Source organism: Arxiozyma heterogenica (assembly GCF_036370985.1).
Source record: "Arxiozyma heterogenica strain weizmannii chromosome Unknown scaffold_11, whole genome shotgun sequence".
NCBI classification, from domain to species: Eukaryota; Fungi; Ascomycota; class Saccharomycetes; order Saccharomycetales; family Saccharomycetaceae; genus Arxiozyma; species Arxiozyma heterogenica.
Window position 1 is genome coordinate 907,021 of NW_027042664.1, and position 17,178 is coordinate 924,198.

The following is a 17,178-nucleotide window of genomic DNA, read 5'->3' on the forward strand; positions in this document are numbered from 1 at the left end:
TGATAAAAAAAGAAGAATGATTTGAGAAAGCATTAATGGTTAATATATTTGAATCAAAAATTAAATAGATACTACGAAGAAAGAAGGAAAAAAGAAGATAAAAACAGTTATATTGATGATCTTATTAGCCAATGTAGTCGTATATTGTATTTTTTTTTAGGGAGGGGGGAGTAAAAACTCCTCAACTTCATAATGAGTAATATAACTTACGTTTAACTTTAAAAAAAGAAAACAAGAGTGGAGATAGTATTGTAGTAAGACATATTGTTATGACTGTTATTTAATAATAAGAAGAAATATTAAACATAGATTACATATTAAATTATGAACGTGGGTCTAATTCTTTGAGTTTTTAGTGGTCTTAGGATAATAAAATTTATTTATATTTAGTACCGGACAGATTTTCTACAAATAATTTTTATTTATTAAAAAAAAAAATTACCGATGAATGATTTCATCCACCAAATAATCAACAATGGATTGAATACAATTTTTTCAAAAAAGTGATACCGTTGACATAAAGTTTTGATATCAAAAATTCTATTAGCGTTCATTTTAAATTAATGTAATAAGATAAGATAACTTACAATGGGATATTGGTGGTAATTATAAGTTCTCAGCTGTTTCATAGTGGGATATTAATGGTACTATATACTATAAATTGTAATTGTATTGCTTACCTTATTTTGTTTTACATACTTAATATTCATAGGTAACTAGTGTACATTATAACGAATTTTATTTTAACTTTTCTTTTATAGGCTGTTATAAAATTCTTTGTCATTTGGTATGCAAAATTTGGATTATTAAATATTTCTCTAATCTCATTTCAACAAAGTGTACCACTTTATGTGACACAGTAACAATAAATGACTGTAGTCCTAGACAGAATCTTAAGTAATTTAGACTAATTATAAAAATCTAAATTACCTCATACCACAGGCGCCTCTGTTGTAATATGAAGTGGTGAAATTCTTTGTATATTTCGGGGAAGCGCAAATAATATTAACAGTTATTCAAATAATCGAGACAATAATCAACTATAGTTGATAATATAATTACTAAAACAGTCTTATATATTGAGCGGCTTATATCGAGCTAATATACTTGTTCGAAGTTACTTATTTTGTTACTTTCTTGTTGTTCTATTTATGTTTATATATAATATATAAATTATTTACAAGAAAAGTTATGGAAGATGATCTTTTATCTTCAGAAAACGTTGTCCTTTTATATGTTTTCTGGAGCTCGATCGATTATTCAGATTAGCACATTAATGATCTGACTGATTCACACCCTAAAATTTATTACATTAATTTAGATGCACTAGTGGATTAGAACTGCACCACAATTCTCTAATCATGGTGATTAGTAATCACGTGGGACTTATTAAAACAATAGGTAAATTCTAGATTTGTCAAAATTTTATGTAATCCAATCTTTTTATTATGCAGCATCTAATGTTGTAGCACGTGTATGGCTTATTAATACAATAATTAATTCTAGATTCATTCAGAATCTTATGTAATCTTGATGGTTATAACTATGCTATTCCACAGCAATGACAAGCAGGTGTCTGCCATCTTAGTATAGTGGTTAGTACACATCGTTGTGGCCGATGAAACCCTGGTTCGATTCCAGGAGATGGCATTTCTTTTTGACCAAATTTTTACGGCATTTATTATCTTTGTATCACTATAAACGGCCTTGTGAATTTATTAAACAATGAGGATGTTCTATACACGTACACACATACACACACATATATATGTATATGTCTACAAATTTTTATATTGTAGTTTACTACTTGTATACAGTACAATTTATGTGTCATATGTAAAGAGCAACCAAGAATCAGCTTATTGTATTTCATATTCTAGAAGCGTAGCGTATATCACTGGCAATATGCCTCCATCTATTACAGTGATAACAACAAGTTGATATCAAGAGTTAGTATGTCATACGATGTGTAAATATATACATGTTTAGAGGTACACCATGAATTTTAACTAATTCCAAACAAGTTAGATGAAAATGGATTGATTTCAAAAAGGAACAAAAAAGAAGAAAAGTTTGTTAAGTGTTATACATTAAATCTTGTTAATTATTATCAGATTCCATTTTCAACGACGACCACAGTAATGTACAGTAATGATGACAGTAAGAACGAATCTGTGATGATTACAATGCATTAACGTTTTTTTTTCTTTATTCTTCCTTTTCTGATGACAACAACTAATCATAATAGTATAACTGCATGGTTTATTTTTACTCATGCTTTATAACATGGCTAAGAGCCTTAGTGATTATGAAAAAAAGGAAAGATGAAGACAAAAATGATGTATATGATCAACCCCCCCATAGTATGTTACTTTTGTGAGAAAAAGAGAAAACAAAGAAAAAAACGAAGAAAAACCAAGGAAAAAAAAAACCAACGATAAACAAGCAAATAATAGACTCGAAAAATACACTATGACTTGAAGAGACAAGAAGGGGAAAAATTAAGAAGAGAAAGGAATCTTTCTATCTTTCTATAATATTTTTTTTATGTTTCTGTTTTTCCCGTTTCTTCTATTTTTTCTTCTCTTCCTTCTCCGGCCACTCTTACCGCTGTCTGCCGCTGTCTACCGCCTTCTGGCCTTCTGGCCTTCTGGCTTTGTAGCCTTCTAGCCTCGCACTCTCTATTTTTGCCGTCTAACAACAAAATGTTTTTCTGTCTAAAAATACCGTTTCGTCCTTGTAAAAAATAAAAAGTTGTTACCTGTCTCTTGTAAATTTGCTTTTATTTTTTTTTCTTTTTTCTTTTTTTGACAGTTTAACAAATTTTTCTGTGGTTCCCAGTATCTTTTCTTGCTTTTTTAGTTGAATACTGGTAGTATATATTCTTTTTTTGTCTGTATCGTTAGATCATCGAATTAGTTCTTACAATTTCTTAATCCAATACATGTTCGAACTCAAAGTAACCAAAACAAATAAATAAAACAAAAATAAATAGAAAACCACAAAATATAACAAGTGTGTATTGGTGATAGAAGAATACTATTAGATACTCTTATCTTTATTTTTTATTTTTATTATTTTGGTGGTTTTTCTTTTGTGTGTGTTAATTAATCTTTCAACTCTTCCTTCCATTCCCTTTTCTTTAAATCATTATAATATAACTAACTAAACAAACAAACAAACAAACAAACAATCATAACTATAACCATAACCATAATGAATGGTGTAAAAAGAAGAGCTTCTATTTCCCTGTCTAATAATAACACTACTTTAAAGCAATTTAAAAAGGATGGTACAACTCAGGATCATATAGACAATACTACCACTAAAGATAATAATAGTGATCATAAAAGTGATTCTAATACCAATACTAATACCAATACTAATACTGACTCTGATACTGATAGCGATAGTGATAGTGAAAATGATAACGAATCCTCTCAAACAAAAAATCATGTTACTACATCTGCACAAGACATCCATATAGCGAGAGAAACCGCAGAGTTATTCAAATCTAATATCTTTAAGCTACAGATTGATGAATTATTGGAACAAGTCAAATTAAATAACAAACATATCTTAAAAGTAGAAAAATTTTTACATAAACTGTATGATTTGATACAACAAGTCCCTGAACCTTCTGAAAAATCCTTGATAGAAATACAATCCTTTTTCAAAGATAAAATCGTCTCAATACCCTTTGTGGACCCAAAACCCAATGTTAATAACACTAACTATAAATTCACATATTCAAAACCTGACGTCTCTTTAATAGGCTCCTTTGCTCTGAAACTTGGTATCTACCAACCAACAGGTTCTTCGATAGATATATTATTGACTATGCCATCCGAATTGTTCTCTAAAAAAGATTTTTTGAATTTTAGATGTCTACATAAAAGAAGTGTCTATTTGGCTTGGCTCACACATCATCTATCTGTTTTATTCCAAAAGGAGAAAATGGATTCCTTTTTAAATTTGAAATATGAATACTTTAATAACGATACTCTACTACCAATCCTAAAAATATATTGTGAAAATAATAAACGAGATTCTCAGGATAATAATAATAATAATAATACAACCAACGATTATAATTTCTATAAAACAAAATTCTCAATAAATTTAATAATCGGTTTTCCAGAAAAAATCTTTGAACCAAAAAAATTATTACCGAACAGAAATTGTATTAGAATAGCACAAGATAATAATTCTAAATCAGACACCTCGAGTCTGCCTTCTACTCCATTATACAATTTCTCTATTTTATCTTCCACCACATACGAACCATATTTAAAATACCTTTACCATACCAAAAAATCCACCGAATCTTTTAAAGAAGCCTCCATATTGGGTAGACTATGGTTGCAGCAACGTGGTTTCACTTCTAAATTAGCACAATCTGGTTCACTTGGCGGATTTGGCACTTTTGAATTTACCATATTGATGGCTGCATTATTGAACGGTGGTGGCGTTAACGGTAATAAAATCCTTCTACATGGTTTCTCGTCTTATCAACTGTTTAGAGGTGTTATTAAATTTTTGGCAACTATGGATCTCTGTGACTTTGGTCACTTACAATTCCATTCCGACATACACTATGCTGATGGAGTCTCTAAATACATAAAACAAGGTTTTCAAACACCAACTTTATTTGATAAAACCAATAAAGTCAACATTTTAACCAAAATGACCGTTTCTTCGTATCATGCATTGAAAGAATATGCTAAAATGACTCTGCATATGTTGAATAATGTTGTACAAGACCAATTCTCTAACATATTCCTAACCAATATCAACAAGTTTGATAATATCAAATATGATCTTTGTTTTGACTTGAAATTTCCATTAAATGAAAATGACAATAATGCTGATAATTCATTGATATCTAAATTTACACCAAACGAAAAGATTAAGTTTATAACTTTTGAAAACTTTCTGGTTAATAAAATAACATCTGTCTTAAACTTCGCCCTAGGTGATAGGATCAATACTGTAGAAGTTGAATTAGTTGGTTTACAATCGCAGTTTCCTATAAGGAAGAGAAAGGTATATTCCAATAATTCCACTCATTCATTTAATTTTGAATATATTAAAATTAAACTACTTGTCAATCCAAATGAAAGTGAAAAATTGGTTACAAGAGGCCCACCACATTCTGAAAATGTCACCCCTGAAGCTGCCACTTTTAAATCCTTTTGGGGCCCAAAGACATCTCTCCGTAGATTCAAAGATGGTTCCATCATCCATTGTTGTGTATGGACTCCTTCTGCCAATGAACCAATAATATCTTCTATTGTTAATTATGTACTAAAAAGGCACATCCTGGCTAATGTTCAAATTAATAATAGTGTTACCAAACAATTTCAAGAATTGATACCATTACCAAATCTACCTGCAAGTAAGACCACCTCAGTCTTAAATATAACAAGTTATTATAATTTAAAAAAATCATTTGACGATTTGTATAAGGTAATTTTCAAGATGACCTTGCCATTGTCTGTCAAATCTATCTTACCTATTGGTTCAGCGTTTAGATACACATCTCTATGTCAACCAGTTCCTTTTGCATACTCTAATCCAGACTTCCTACAAGATGTAATACTAGAATTTGAAACTTCACCAAAATGGCCCGACGAAATTTCATCTTTAGAAAAAGCCAAGACTGCCTTCTTATTGAAAATTCAAGAGCAATTAACAAAAGACCATGGGTCTAAATATAAATCCTATTTCACAAGAGATGAATCTATCCCATTTAATCTAGATGTCACTACCCTAAATATTCTTACTCCGGAAGGATTTGGTTTCAAATTTAAAGTATTAACCGAACGTGACGAAGTACTATACTTAAGAGCAATTTCCAATGCAAGAAATGATATTAAACCATTATTAGAAGAAACATTTTTGAAATTTACCGCCAAATATCTAACTTCTGTCAAACATACAAGAACTTTAGAAAATATTTCACATTCTTATCCATTTTTCTCACCAGTGGTAAGATTGTTTAAAAAATGGTTAGATACTCATCTTTTATTGGGTCATCTAACAGATGAGTTAGTTGAATTGATCGCTATTAAACCATTTGTCGAAGCTGCTCCATACCATATACCTGGATCAGTGGAAAATGGGTTTTTGAAAATTTTAAAGTTTTTAGGTCAATGGAATTGGAAAGAAGAACCATTAATTCTTGATTTAGTTAAACCAGATGAAGATTTGGAAAATGGATTTGAAACAAGTATTGGTGGATCTGATATTGATACTAACACAATAAAAAAACTGTCTGAAAACTTAACATTAGCCCAATATAAGGGTATTCAAACCAATTTTGGTAACTTAAGAAAAACTGACCCAAACGGTTTACATCTTCAATTTTTTGTTGCATCTAAGAACGATCCAAGTGGTATATTATATTCTAGTAACATCCCATTACCTATTGCTACTAGACTGACCGCATTATCTAAAATTGCAATGAATTTGATCCAAACTCATGGTCTAAATAAACAGACTATTGATTTATTGTTTACGCCTGGTTTAAACGATTATGATTTTGTTATCAAATTGAAAACGCCAGTTGATTTAAAGCACTCATCCGGTGTCATAGATAACACTGAGTATAGAAATATTACTAACATCAATGCACCACTTTCATTTCCAGAGGATGTATCTCAATTAAGTGAAAGAATGGATCCAACTTATCAATTAGTCAAATATTTAAACATGAAGTATAAAAATAGCTTGATCTTTTCTAGCCATAGATATATTGGTGTCACAGGTGGTGCAAAAGGAAATAAAAATGTCATTACTGGTTTAATAAAACCACATTTCAAGAAATCGCAAAAATTCAAAGTAAATATAGATGCTAATGTCAAACCAATTGACAAAGAAACTGTGGAACTCAATAAAAATGCGTTATTCCATGAAATTGTTGCATTTTCTAGTGATCTAGTTGTCAGTTTTCAAAGCAAATAAATTCATAAAAGTCTTTTTATTTTCTTATAAAAAATATAAAATATTCTGTTACTTTATGTATTCTAAGGTTTTACCCATACTTCTCTATTTTCTTGTTAGGAAAACATACTTCTTTCCTATATTCTGAGATACATTTATATACCAATGTATAGATATTGTATAATATAATTATAAACATATCTAAGGTTTTTCTATTATACTGTTGGCATCAGGTTTTCTTTTGTATTTTTGTCGATTTTCTCACCTAGAATTTTCTTTGTAATAAATTTCTTCAATTCATGAGGTAAAACAAAAAAAAGTAAAATAAAACACACATTGTTTTTTAATAGTAACGACTCTCTCGACAAAACTTCCACATTTCATACTGCTGCGAAGAATTTTTTAACAATCAAAATCTCATTTGAGAACAAGAAATATTAAATAGCTTGTTAGTTGTTCTTTATAAATTTTTATGTCTGTTATAGAAGAATATCATTTAAGTGAGGAAAATTTTTCTGATGATTTAGATAACGATTTTGATAATTTATCAAGTTCTGAAGATGTTCCGAATTCTCTTAATGGCTCACCAATAAACCACAACCCAGAAATTCAGCGCCCTGCGGATGCAAATAATTTATTAGATAAAACCAATAATCAGTTATCAACATTATATGAAGAGAATGATGTAGATGCATATTTTAAAGAATTTCAAAACATGTGCAAAATCATTGAGAAAAATATCAACATATTAGAATATCCTAGTAATTTAAGGAATGTCAGTGAAGAACAAAACCATATTAGTATGTTACTTGAGAATTCACAAACAAATGATTTTGTATCTTTAATATCTATTTTAAATGATATTTTATCATTCATTAGAATCGGTATCGAATCATTACATGCTTTTATAATAGAGAAATATAATAGGAAATTTCCTGAATTAGAAGCATTAATTCCAAATTTGATAGAATTTGCGAATTGTATAAAAGTACTAGAAACAACTGAAAATTTCACGGATTCAAATATATCATTATTATTATCTAGTGATGCCCATTTAACTAAAGAACAAATAATGATATTGACAATGACAATGAAGACTGGATTTAATAAATCCTATAAATATGATATACAAGAGAAGGAACAAATATTGGAAGCCTGTGATCACACTAGTAAATTAAACGAGATCATTGATGTTATTAATAATTACTTAAGTGTCAATGTGCATTTAATTGCCCCCAATTTAACGGCATTGATTGGATCAAAAGTAGCATCTCTATTAATTGCTCATGCTGGAGGCATACTTGAATTAAGCGAGGTTCCTAGTTGTAATCTAGCATCTATTGGCAAAAAAAAATATCAAACACATACACACCACGCACATTTCAATGGAGTTAGACAAGAAGGTTATATTTACCATTCTGACTTAATCCAGAAACAAGATATAGGTACCCATAAACAGATGCTGCGAATGGTTTGTGCAAAGATTGCTTTAGCAGCTCGTGTAGATGCCAGTCAAATGAATAATATAAACAAAAACATGGAAAGGAATTCAAGTTTGGGTATTAAATGGAGAGATGAGATTATTAAAAAGATTCGAAAGTTACATGAAACGCCTATCATTGCGAGTTGTAAAGCCTTACCTATACCTGAAGATAAACCTAAAAAAAGAAGAGCTGGTAGAAAATATAGAAGATATAAAGAGCAATATAAGATGTCTCATTTACGTCAATTACAAAACCGGATTGAATTTGGTAAGCAAGAAGATACCATATTGGATGCGTTTGGTGAAGAAGTTGGTTTAGGTATGAGTAAAAGTTCATTACAAGGAATTACTAAAACTTCGAAATATAGTGTTATAAGTAAAGTTAATAACAATGCTAAATTGACAAAGGCGATGAAATCACGTATAAAGGAAGCTAATGAACAGTCTAATGAATACTTTTTAATGCTAACTAATTCGAGTCAATTGGACTCTACAGATGAACAACAAATGTCTAATGATACCAAATTACAGAGTGCCAAATCTAACAATTGGTACTCGCATCATCTATAATTATATTAATGTTGCATCTGTTTAGCACTATCTGCATGGCTTTTATCTCATACCCTACAATGTTAAACGCTAACAAAAAAGACATATAGATTTTAACATATAAAAAGAGAGATACTTCATCATATCCAAGTCCTGACATAGTATTCTTAAATTTATACGTTTAGAAGTACATTTTATGTATATTTAATCAAACAGTTGGAATGGGTCTAACAAATCTTAATGGACCATCACTGCTATTGTCTATCTCCCTTTAAAGGAATATTTTGATCTGTTTTCCCAAACAGGAAATAATGACACCAGTTGAATCTTTCAAAGAATTTTTTTCCATTTTCTGTATTTTTTTTAATCATAATGTAGCAATCTCCTAAAACAGTAAATAAGGAAAGAAAACAGTCCCGAGAAAATTCAGAAAAAGCCACAAAGCAGGTAAAAAGCAAACATTATTGAGGTGTGGAGATGAACGGAGAGATGAACGGAGAGATGTAAGGATAAGTGTATGGAGGTGCATGTCTTTGATTTGTGGCTAAAGGTTATGGCTAGGTGAAGTTGAACAAAGTTAAAGGGCACAACCCTGTAATCATCTTTTGGATCGTAACACTTTTACATGTATCGCTTCTTAGTAGTTCTTCTAGGTCCTGCTCAACCACAGTTTCCTTCATATGTATACGTAAACACCATTATATATAAAGATATTCAATCACCAACAGGTTTATTAGATTATTCACGTATATTCAAATAAACCATTAATTTTTTAACATATAAAATCATAATGTTCTCAAGAACAGATAAACATGTGGACACTTTGGCTAGTGATATCAGTCAATTAAGCTTTGATTCACCATCTAATAAATTAGATTATAATTCAAACGCTCATTCTGGTGTGACCCCACTAAGACAAAGGGATGGAAACGTTAGTAGATTTGGTTTTGGACCAGGTGTTAAAATGAGTACCCCAACTCCATCTCCAACTAAATCTACAATATATGATATAGGAAATGACAGTTCGGCAATGATGGTCGATGATGAAATTAATACTAATAAGACAGATGTGTCTAATTCCCCTAAGAAGCTACCAAGGGATTTTTATAAAAAAGCATCCTCAAATAAAACTCAACGGTTGGTAAGTGTTTGTAAGATGTATTTCCTCGATTATTATTGTGATATGTTTGATTATATTATAAGTAGAAGACAAAGAACTAAAAGAGTAATGGAGTATATAGAACAACAGAAAATGTTAAATAATGTACCAGTAGATACTTTAAATAACGAATGGTTTGGCTATCTACAAAAGGAGCATGAAGTGCTTAGAAAGAGAAGGCTTAAACCAAAACATAAAGATTTTGAAATGATCACTCAAGTTGGTCAAGGTGGATATGGACAAGTCTATTTAGCAAGGAAAAAAGATACTAAAGAAGTATGCGCACTAAAAATCTTAAATAAAAAGCTTTTATTTAAGCTGAATGAAACTAATCATGTTTTGACTGAGAGAGATATATTAACCACAACGCGCTCTGAATGGTTAGTTAAGCTTTTATATGCATTCCAAGACCCTGAAAGTTTATTTTTAGCCATGGAGTTTGTTCCTGGTGGTGATTTCAGAACTTTATTAATTAATACAAAGTATTTGAAGAGTGCCCATGCAAGATTTTATATAAGTGAAATGTTCTGTGCTGTTAATGCTTTACACGAATTAGGTTATACACATAGAGACTTAAAGCCAGAAAATTTCTTGATTGATGCTAAAGGTCATATTAAATTAACAGATTTTGGGCTAGCAGCTGGGACAGTATCAAATGAAAGAATAGAGAGTATGAGAATTAGATTAGCTGAAGTTAAAAACTTGGAGTTCCCTGAATTTAAAGAAAAATCAATCGAGGATAGAAGGAAAATATATCAACAAATGAGACAAAATAATATCAATTATGCAAATTCCATGGTAGGTTCTCCTGATTATATGGCATTAGAGGTTCTAGAGGGCCACAAATACGATTTCACTGTCGATTATTGGTCATTGGGCTGTATGCTATTTGAAAGTTTAGTCAGTTACACACCATTTAGTGGATCAACCACAAATGAGACATACGAGAATTTAAAACACTGGAAACAGACGTTAAGAAGGCCACGCTTAGACAACGGAAGACCTGCATTTTCTGATAGAACTTGGGATTTAATAACTAGATTAATCGCTGATCCAATAAGTAGGTTAAGATCGTTTGAACATGTTAAAAGAATGCCATATTTCTCAGAGATCGACTTTGAAAATTTAAGAAATATGTCTCCACCATTCATCCCACAATTAGACAGTGAAACAGATGCAGGCTATTTTGATGATTTCACAAATGAAGCTGACATGGCAAAATATGCTGATGTTTTTAAGAGACAAAATAAGCTATCTGCTATGGTAGATAACACTGCTGTCGGTTCAAAGTTACTAGGATTTACTTTTAGACATAGAAGTGGTAAACAAGGTAGTAGTGGTGTATTATATAATGGATTAGAACATTCTGATCCATTTGCCACCTTCTATTAAAAAGAAAGAAAGAGGAACAAAAATAGTCAAAAACATAGGATAATAACAAGAAGAATATCAAACAAAGTGTATTATCTTCACGGACATTTATGTTACTTTGAATAATTGAGTAACTTCACTGTTTCATATTTATCTACCACTTTTATATTAAGATACCTTTTTCTTTAAGTATATAATTAGCATTGTCCTTCAAGGATTATGCATAATACAATCAAACTCACTTTTGGAAATGGGATTGTTTTAAAACTATATATGTGTATACTTATCTATTTATATTGGATTGGTAAATATTTGGAATTGTTTCATATTTTGGTACAAATTTTGCAAGTAGTAGAAAACTTCAAAACATAAAAAAAAATAATATGAAGTAAAACTTTTCATATATTATTTACAGTATAATAATTATATCAATAAAAAAACAATGGAGTTTGATATTAACAATTCGAAACAATTATCGAAGAGAAAAGACTCGCCATAGCGAAATGAACAAGGTATTAATATTACATACCTCAGCAGAAGATCTTGAAGTCACTGTGAACAAAGTGAAGAAAGTAAATTCCAAAAATGGACCATTTGATTATTGCATAATTTTTAGTGACAAGAACATTTATCAATCTATAAGAGATTTTATAAGTGATGATTTACCCGTATTTATACTGTTTAATTCTGAGACGAACCTTACATCTTGTGAATCTGAATATGACCATCCTTTAGACAAGATAATTAATTTCCATGGCTATGGAGTATACAAACTTGAAAATGGACTTACACTAGCATATTTTACATACAATGCAGATAATATGTCATCACATATATCAAATATAAAAGAAAAATTAAAAACTGTGGCAATATGTAATATAGATATTCTAATAACTTATGAATGGGGTAGGAACATGTCGGAGGTAACAGAAAGATTTAAAGGTTTATCTATTGTCGACACTGTTGCTGAAAAATTTCAGCCAAAATATCATTTTAGCTTTAGTGACACTAGTGAATTTGTTGAATATGGTCCATTCATTTGGAGAAGTTCAGGAACTCTTTCAAGATTTTTAAACGTTCCTCAATATGGAAAAGGCAGGAAATGGGCATATGCTTTTCAAATTGATCCGTCAAAGCCACATATTGGAGTATTTCCAGGAAATATTTTAGACAATCCATATGAAATAACTTGTAAGAAGAGACAGTCCAATGAACTATTGTCTAAAACCAGACCTAAAAAGGATACAAAAAAGAGAAAAATTCTACCAGAGATGTGCCATTTCTGCTTCTATAATAAGGATTTACAAGACCATATGATTATATCAATTAATGACAAATCATATGTTACTATAGCAAAAGGGCCACTCAGTCTACCGTCTGGTGATATGCCATTTTCCGGTCATTGTTTGGTGATACCAATCGAACATATTCCTAAATTAAACAACAATTATAGTCCGGATGCCAGACTATTTGAATCTCAATTATATAAAGAGATGATAGGATACGAAAAAAGTATTATTACAATGAATTATCGGAAATTTGGTATGTGCAGTATTGTATTTGAGATCAATTCTGAAAGGTCAATCCACTATCATAAACAAATAGTCCCAATACCAAAACATTTAATACTGAAATTTCAGAATTCATTAGATAGGCAGTGCCATTATAATAACGAAAGGGTTCGCGGTAATGCCAAATTAAATTTTAAAGAGTATAACATAGAAGATTTGGAATTTAAAAATATTTTGGATAATTCTAAATCTAATTATATCCAGTTCTCTGTATATGAGACATCTGAGGTTGAACCAAGGATATTTTTAGCTCAATTTCAACTACATGAACGGTTAGATTTACAATTTGGTAGAAGGGTCTTAGCATATCTTTTGAATCTCCCGAAAAGAGTTAAATGGGACTCACCCGAATGTTTACAGACACCAGAAGAAGAAACTAGTGAAGTAGAAAAATTTCAACAAGCATATAGAGATTACGATATAGCCTCTAACTAAATTATAATTCAATAAATGCTAATCGACTTATTTACTGCAAGACACTCATTTGTAGGCATAACATAACACCATATAAGTATATATGTATCATTATTTCTCTTAATTGAGTTTGTAACACTCCCTTATCTCTTATTATATCCTTTAAATTTCTTCCTCAAAAGAGATTCTTATTTTATTTTATTTTTTTAATCTCTGTGTAGGAACTAAACAAAAACAAAGAAAATAAAGGAATGTTTAAGATCCTTCGACCAACGAATGCTGGGAAACCCCGCATAAAAGTGTAAAATAGAGGCAATCGTTGGTGATGTTGTTTTGTAGATCTATGAAAACTTTCTTACAAGGAAATTAGCATGAGATATTAATGGATAGATTCTTAACTCATTATTTTCAATAACGTCTCCTTAAAAGCCCTCTTCAAGTTTATTTGGTTTATTGTAATGTGTTATTAAATGAATTGGTTAATTTCCAGAGACACTTATATACTCAAAAAATTTCATTTACGAGTCTTAAACAATTTAGTTATTCAGCACACAAATCCAATTTGGTCTACAGCAAGATTTTTATCTAGTAATACTAAGAAGAAAAGATTAATTAAACAAAATATTTTTGAATTATCTAAAGTCTATGATCCATCCCTAGTGGAAAAAGATTGGTATCAATATTGGGAAGAACAAGAGTTATTCACACCACAGTTTGAGAAAGATGGTAAAATTAAAAAAGAAGGATTATTCTGTATACCTGCCCCTCCCCCCAATGTTACAGGTGCATTACACATTGGTCATGCCTTAACCGTCTCTTTGGAAGATTCTATGGCTCGTTTTTATAGGATGAAAGGTAAAACTGTCCTTTTTGTCCCTGGATTTGATCATGCTGGTATTGCTACACAATCTGTAGTAGAGAAGGCAATATGGAAGAAAGAGGGAAAATTAAAATTAGATTATACAAGAGAACAGTTTATTGAAAAATTATGGGACTGGAAAGAATTGTATCATTCAAGGATAAAATCTCAATTCAAAAGGTTAGGTGGTTCCTATGATTGGTCTAGGGAAGCTTTTACCCTTGATGATATAAGATCTAAAGCTGTAAATGAAGCATTCATTAGATTATTTGATGAAGGCATTATTTATAGAGACATGAGATTTGTTAATTGGTCTTCAAAACTTAAAACTTCAATCTCTAATCTAGAGGTAGATACCATCGATGTTAAGGGAAAGACGTTATTAAAAGTTCCAAACTATGAAAAACCCATCAAGTTTGGTATGTTGTATTATATTGCATATGAGGTAATTGACTCTCCTACAAATGAAAAAATAGTCGTGGCCACATCAAGACCAGAAACGATATTTGGTGATGTTGCTATTGCTATACACCCTGACGATGAAAGATATAAACATCTACATGGTTGTTTTGTGAAACACCCATTTTTAGATAAGAAGTTACCAATTATATTAGACAAATTATGTGTTAATATAGAGTTTGGTACAGGTGCTGTAAAGATAACACCTGCCCATGATGAAAATGATTATCTTGTAGGGAGACGTAATAACTTACCAATTGTTAATATTCTGTCTGATGATGGGTGCCTAAATGAAAATACTGGTCCAGATTGGGAAGGTATGCCGAGATTTAAGGCTAGATCAACGATTATCGAGAAATTAAAAGAAAGACAACTCTTTGTAAAAGAGGAAGAATATTCAACAAGTATCCCTGTTTGTTCAAGGTCTGGTGATATCATTGAACCTTTATTAAAGTCTCAATGGTGGGTATCTCAAACTGCAATGGCTAAAGATGCCATAAAAAGGGTTCGAAACAAGGAAATTAAGATCCAACCAACCACTGCAGGATCAGATTATTTCAAATGGTTAGAGAATATCAAAGATTGGTGTATATCGAGACAACTTTGGTGGGGACATAGGTGCCCAGTGTATTTTATTGATCTTGAAAATGGTAAAAGTGATAAAAATCAAAGTAAATATTGGGTTGCCGCTGCAAATATAGAAGATGCGAAAATTAAAGCAAAGAAGAAATTCCCAAGTAAGAGATTCGATTTAAAACAGGATGAAGATGTACTGGATACTTGGTTTTCTTCTGCCTTATGGCCTTTATCTACTTTAGCTTGGCCTTCTCCAAATAAATCTCTTTCTCAGTTTTATCCATATTCTATCTTAGAAAGTGGATGGGATATATTATTTTTTTGGATCACAAGAATGATTCTTTTAACCACAAAATTGACAGGTATTATTCCATTTAAGGAAGTATTTTGTCATCCTTTGGTTAGAGATGCACAAGGTAGGAAAATGTCCAAATCCTTAGGAAATGTTATAGATCCAATTGATATTATTAATGGAACAACGTTATCGGAACTTCAAAATAAATTGAAAAAAGGGAATCTTCCTAACAAAGAAATAGAGTTAATGACGAAACTTCAAAAAAAAAGTTTCCCTAATGGTATCCCTAGGTTAGGTGCAGATGCCTTGCGTTTTACTTTATGTTCCTTTACTAGTAACAATAATTCATGTGATATAAATTTAGATCTTAAAAAGATAGAAGAAAATAAAAGGTTTATAAATAAAATATATCAAGCAGTCAGATTTTTACTATTACATTCAAGAGAGACAGTGTATAATGATAGTGATAAAAAATTGCAACTGATAGACAAATGGGTACGGTGTCAATTAATCCACACATCTAATAGAATAAATGATTATTTTGAACAAAGAAATTTCATGGGTGTAACAAATGAATTGTATCAATTTTGGTATCTGATATGTGACAATTATATTGAATATGTAAAATTTGTTTTGTCAAAGGGGACTTTAGAAGAATGCAGAATTGCAATAAACAATTTACAATACATTATAGATAATGCTCTTTGTTTATTGCATCCAATGATGCCATTTGTAACAGAAGAGTTGTGGCAACTTTTGCCTAATAGAACCGAAAGAGATATATCAATATCTGTAGCTCCGTATCCAAGTTTCAAAGAGATTAATAATAATAATAATAATAATAATAACATCACAAAGAATCCTGATAATATTATTGGAGATGAAATTTGGTCAGTGATTCAAAATATTAGATCTTTATGTGAGTTATATGGTATTAGAGAAAAAGGAATTGTTAAGATAAGTACCAAGGACAAAGATTTGTTGCAACAGTTAAATAATGGTACTCGTGATAAAACCACCATTATTGAAATGATAAAACATTTGACATATCCGAAAATAGATACTATTGTTGTTGAAGAAACGATTAATGAAATGAAGTCCACTGATTGGGTAAATAAATATATCGATTCTCGAGTATCAATTTCTATATCTTTAAAAAACCAAGTTCAGGATGTCAGGAATACAGTAAAGAAATATTGTAAAAAAATTGAGAAATTGAAACAAAAATTGACAACGTTAGAAAGGACCATCATGACAGAGAGTTATAAAAACAATGTTAGTGAGAAAATCAGAAAAATAAATAATCAAAGAATCAATGACTTAAAAGCAGAAATTGATACTTATCAGGAGACAGTGAATAAATTAGAGAACATCTTGTAAATAATATATACATACATACATACATACACACACACACACACACATATATATATATATTTATATATTTCAAGAAGAAGAATATGTATATATTGAAACAAAATACAATTTCATTTCATT

The 17,178-nt window shown here is 30.4% G+C and overlaps 5 protein-coding genes and 1 non-coding gene across 6 annotated transcripts; all 6 read left to right on the top strand.

Moving 5' to 3' along the window:
- Positions 1-1,577: 1,577 nt before the first annotated feature.
- On the top strand, positions 1,578-1,651 carry PWA37_000378. Its single transcript has one exon. It is a non-coding gene; the product is annotated as a tRNA-His (tRNA).
- A 1,565-nt stretch (positions 1,652-3,216) lies between these two features.
- On the top strand, positions 3,217-6,966 carry UTP22 (rRNA-processing protein UTP22; the record flags this gene model as incomplete). The annotated part of the gene is made up of 1 exon (XM_064857056.1): positions 3,217-6,966. One exon carries the CDS (start codon positions 3,217-3,219, stop codon positions 6,964-6,966), a length of 3,750 nt encoding a protein of 1,249 aa, XP_064716189.1.
- A 451-nt stretch (positions 6,967-7,417) lies between these two features.
- On the top strand, positions 7,418-8,998 carry PRP31 (U4/U6-U5 snRNP complex subunit PRP31; the record flags this gene model as incomplete). The annotated part of the gene is made up of 1 exon (XM_064857057.1): positions 7,418-8,998. The coding sequence occupies one exon, from the start codon at positions 7,418-7,420 to the stop codon at positions 8,996-8,998; it is 1,581 nt and encodes a 526-aa protein (XP_064716190.1).
- Positions 8,999-9,767: 769 nt separating this feature from the next.
- Positions 9,768-11,528, top strand: DBF2 (serine/threonine-protein kinase DBF2; the record flags this gene model as incomplete). The annotated part of the gene is made up of 1 exon (XM_064857058.1): positions 9,768-11,528. The coding sequence occupies one exon, from the start codon at positions 9,768-9,770 to the stop codon at positions 11,526-11,528; it is 1,761 nt and encodes a 586-aa protein (XP_064716191.1).
- A 482-nt stretch (positions 11,529-12,010) lies between these two features.
- DRN1 (Drn1p) lies at positions 12,011-13,513 on the top strand (the record flags this gene model as incomplete). Its single annotated transcript, XM_064857059.1, has 1 exon — positions 12,011-13,513. The coding sequence occupies one exon, from the start codon at positions 12,011-12,013 to the stop codon at positions 13,511-13,513; it is 1,503 nt and encodes a 500-aa protein (XP_064716192.1).
- A 449-nt stretch (positions 13,514-13,962) lies between these two features.
- Positions 13,963-17,061, top strand: VAS1 (valine--tRNA ligase; the record flags this gene model as incomplete). The annotated part of the gene is made up of 1 exon (XM_064857060.1): positions 13,963-17,061. The coding sequence occupies one exon, from the start codon at positions 13,963-13,965 to the stop codon at positions 17,059-17,061; it is 3,099 nt and encodes a 1,032-aa protein (XP_064716193.1).
- Positions 17,062-17,178: the final 117 nt, after the last annotated feature.